Source organism: Marmota marmota, unplaced genomic scaffold, assembly GCF_001458135.2.
Source record: "Marmota marmota marmota unplaced genomic scaffold, marMar, whole genome shotgun sequence".
In the NCBI taxonomy this organism is placed as follows: Eukaryota; Metazoa; Chordata; class Mammalia; order Rodentia; family Sciuridae; genus Marmota; species Marmota marmota.
Genome location: NW_026000026.1, coordinates 52,344,214 through 52,348,381, shown reverse-complemented (window position 1 = coordinate 52,348,381; position 4,168 = coordinate 52,344,214). Strand labels below are relative to the sequence as shown.

General features: G+C 50.6%; 1 protein-coding gene across 1 annotated transcript in view; it reads left to right on the top strand.

Moving 5' to 3' along the window:
• LOC107135395 overlaps window positions 1–4,168 on the top strand; it is a 126,450-nt gene that overhangs the window by 9,221 nt on the left and 113,061 nt on the right. The window contains exons 2-5 of the mRNA XM_048811858.1: window positions 20–262; window positions 2,461–2,613; window positions 2,846–2,903; window positions 3,129–3,353. Coding sequence (XP_048667815.1) covers window positions 20–262; window positions 2,461–2,613; window positions 2,846–2,903; window positions 3,129–3,353 — 679 coding nt within the window. The remainder of the gene's footprint in view (window positions 1–19; window positions 263–2,460; window positions 2,614–2,845; window positions 2,904–3,128; window positions 3,354–4,168) is intronic.

The following is a 4,168-nucleotide window of genomic DNA, read 5'->3' as shown; positions in this document are numbered from 1 at the left end:
GCCGCCGCTGCTGTCCCAGTGGGAGCCCTCGTGGGGCTCGGGAGTGCTGGGAACGGGCTGAGCCGAGCAGGACGCCGGGCGAGGCTGCCGGTGGCGATCAGGGAGCGCGGGTGTCGGGGGGCCAGGTCCAGGGCCGGACGCAGCCAGCCATTCAGGAAGGCAGCGCTGGAGAGCGGGAGGCAGCCGGCGAGGAAGATCACACACTTTGCTCTTTTTGTTGTGCCGGTGGCGCCGGGCTCTCGCTGCCTTCTTCTTTCAAGAGGTGACGGAAGGGGGAGAAAAATACAAGATAATTCACGCCGGCGACGAATTCACAGCGAAATAGAAAAAAATAAAAATCAGAAGAAAATAATTGCAAAAAAAGGAAAAAGAAAAAGCAAGAGAGACATCCAAAGTAGGTCGAATAAATAATCTTCTTTTCCTCTTTCTTGCTCCTTCTTCTGCTTCTTCTGCTATAACACACAGAGCTAGTTAAAAAAACCCTGGAGATCGCCCAAAAATGTTCTTTTTTTAGTATTTTAAATAAGTGCTCTTCAGCCGGGAACCAACACCCTCCCTCCAAAAAAAAATCATATATGTATAAAATAAAGATAAGAAGAATACGAATGGGGGTGCCTCCTCCTCCTCTTCCTTTTTTTTTTTTTTTTTTTAAGTTTAGCCCGCTCTCTTCTGCAGGAATGGAGTAAAAGAGACAAGGAGGAGGGAGAAAATGAGAGAAAGAAGGAGAAGAAGGGGGAAACAACTAGTAGAATATGTAAAAAAAGAGAAAGGGGAGAGAGGAGAGAGGAGAAAAAAGAGGGCGATAGGAGAGACAGAAAGAGACAGAGAGAGAGCAAGAGAGAAGAGGGAGAGGGGGGAGAGAGAGAGAGAGAGAAAGAGAGGGAGAGAGAGAGAGAGAGAGAGAGAGAGAGAGAGAGAGAACCCAAAAATTGAATGCGTTTAAACGGGAGGACTCGCAGAGCAATGTTTCCGAAAGGGGGATCTGCGCGAATGTCTGTATATAGTGAACTTTGACACTACTATTGAAACTGACACGTTTCTATGGAGATCGCTGCCTTATATGGAGCTCGTGTCAAGGAGCCAAGAGAAGGGCTGCTGGCAACTGATAATCAAAGGCGACTGACTGGTCAGAGCCCTGAATGGGGGGGAGAGAAAATGGGAGGCTAAGGTTAGCCAAGCCTCCTGCACGCCATTGGCTAGAGAGCCCCTCCCCCTCCTCTTTTTTCTTTCTTTCTTTCTTTTTTTTTTTTTTTTTTTCTCTTTCTCTCCCCTCCCTCTTAGCTACCTACAGTCTGGGATAGCGAGGGGAGGAGGAGAGAAAGTGAGGGAGGGGGGTGTGCTTCTGACAAGCGCAATTTACATTGAGATCACCCTGCGCTGCTATTTACTCTGAGACCTGATTAGTATGGGTCGTCTATGGTCACACACACACACACACACACACACACACACACACACACGGGGAAGGGATGAAGGGGGAGAATGTCTTATGATGGGAAAAAACGAGAATGAGGATATTATTTTTATTTCTTCTGAAAAGTTTTTAGAATTAGATTTCATGAAGGTGAAGAGAAAAATCATTCAAAGTGTTAGGAAAAAATTTAATGGGAATAAAACTTCATCATTTTAATAATTTCTGAAATATACTGGATTTAGTTTGTTTTCTTCTTTTACATATAACCAAAATCCTAGTCTGGGTTTTGCTCATTTTATGCACTTTTTAAGAAAAAAGGTAGGGTCATCCTACTTTTTGATCCAAAGTATATCTTGGTTTTAAAGATTTAATTATGACCAAGCACACTCGTGAAATTTACAGCTATGGCCACAAATTCGATCCGAATCAACGGTTCCTATTCATCCCAAAGATGATTTTAAAATAAACTTTCCAATCAAACCGTTGTTTCCATCTTCATCCTTTTTTTTTTTTTTTTTTAAATCCCAGGCTGTTTCAAACTCCAAACAATGCGTCAATAATTATTAATAAAACAGTAGTAAGTCATCATATTGTTGAGGGGGTGGTGTTAGAGCGGCCAGGAGTCCCAGGAAAAGAGCAAACGAACGAGGAGAGGGGGAGGAGAAGGGAGAGCAAGAAGGAGAGGGAGGCAGGGGTGGGGGTGTGTGGGGGGGCAGTATCTAAGACCCTGATTCCCGAAGGTGATTGGTCGCAAAAGGAGGGGCAGGCGGGAGGAGCGGGTCCCGCCGCGGGGCCTGCAGGAATCGCTGGCTCCGGCTGCCACCTAGCGGACGGGAGCCGTTCCCGGGCGGCACATAGCCGAGTCCCTCCTCCCCTCCCCACAGACAGCCTGTGCCTTTTCTCCAAACGAAGACAGCACTTTGAAAATTCTTTCAATGGATTTTTTTTCCTTGAAAGATCGTACTGGGAGAAAATGATACTTCTATTAGTTACATATTCTCCAATCCCACACTCGCACCCCCCTCGTTTTGAGATCGCTCCCCTAGGCAGGCTCAGGCGGGCGCGGAGCGGAGCGGAGTGACAAAGCCGGCGTTGCTGCCGCCAGGGGTGGGAGCCGCGCTTTCCCGCCCACCCCTCGACTGGGGAGAGCGTAAAAGTTTGACTCAGCTCGAGCGTTCCGAGTTCCAACAGGCCCTCAGGTAAAGGTGGAAGTAAATGACCACGCTGTGGTGACAGAGGTAGGGTTTGTTTTTTAATACTCGTTCTCACTTTAAATTTCACCAGGGAGGGGTTTGGGAAGCACTGCGCGTTTGGGGTACGTTTTGCGCTTCTCGGTCTCTCTAGTCTGTGAAGTCGCGAGTCGTAGACCGTTTAGTGACGAGTGATGATTTTAAAGAGCAGAATAAAGGCTTTCTCCTGTCTGCCCCGCAGCCCCTCCAGCTCGAATAATGGAAAGACTGCCAAGGCACTCCGCTTGCGGCAGCCCATTGTACGAAGCTGAGGAAGAGGAGGCGACCGGGGGTGGCAGGGGCTCCTTGCCCTAGCCCCTTTGCCCAAATAAATGTGTTCCTCTTCTTGGCCAGTTAAAAGATGAAACGAACCTGATTCAAATAGACCGAAAAATGAAAGAAAGAAGGAAAAAAAGGAGGAAATAAAGGAAGAGTGAAAAAAAGAAAGAAAAATATGTAGAAATTTAAATTAAATCCCCATCCAGTTAGAGGCAGGGAGTTCGAGAGCAGAGAGAGCAGGCATAGAGAGGGAGACTGTAAGAGGGAAAGAGAACGCGGAGAAAAGGAGAAAGTGGGAGAGGAAGCGGGAGTCAGCGCCAGGGAAGCGGAGGCCTGCTGGACGCCGGGTCCGCAGGCCCAGTCGCGCTCGAACCCTGGACTGTGCGTCGTGGGCACCAGAAGCGAGATTCGGCCAAGTCCTACCCCATCAGGCAAGTAACGCAATGATTATCATTTCTTTTGAACTTGGGATTGGTAACACGGTCAGGCAGGGAGGCAGTCTTGGTTCTCACGCAGGCGGGGGACACGAGTCGAGGCAGCCAGGGCTGGTAAAGGAGAACTTTCCTCCGGGTCTGTTCGGAGTTGCCCTTGCCTGGCCTCTATCCCGCCGCGTCGCCTCCTAGGAGGTAAGAATCCTGCCAGTCCATCATCAGTTCAAATTCAAAACAGGTTTCTCCCATTTGGATCAACTATTCCCAAACTACCCCGCCCCCGCTACGGCGGGAAACGGCTGCCGGCGCTGGGGAAGCGGGACTGTGGACCCTCCAGCTTAGCATTCGCTTGGCCGTCCTAGCCAGTGCAGAGCCTTCGCTGCGGTGCAGCGGGCTGGCTCTGGTGCTCGCATCTTGTCTGGCTGAGGCCAGGACCTGGCGAGCTCGGCTCTTGCCGCCCACCTGCGGGCGCCGTTTGTAATGTGATCCCTTAATGTAACGCAATCGATGGCTGCCTGTTTGATGTGGGCGATAGTGTCAGCGGATTAAAAGGGACATCAAACCGTTCTCCCAAGTGGAGAAGCTGCTGCTGCTGCTGCTGCGGCGGCGGCGGCAGAGCACCAGGATCTGCAGCCTTGCAGCCCAGCCAGATTCCTCGTGCCGCGGCTAGCGGTCTGGTGGCGGGGAGGGGGTCGCCTCCCCGGGTGGGGACCAAGGGTGTGTATGTGAAAGGAAGAGCCTCAATTAAAGCCAACAAGAGCGCTTTCCCAGGCGCTGGGCAGGGGAGCGCCGTTTGCGTCAGAGGGCGTGCAGGG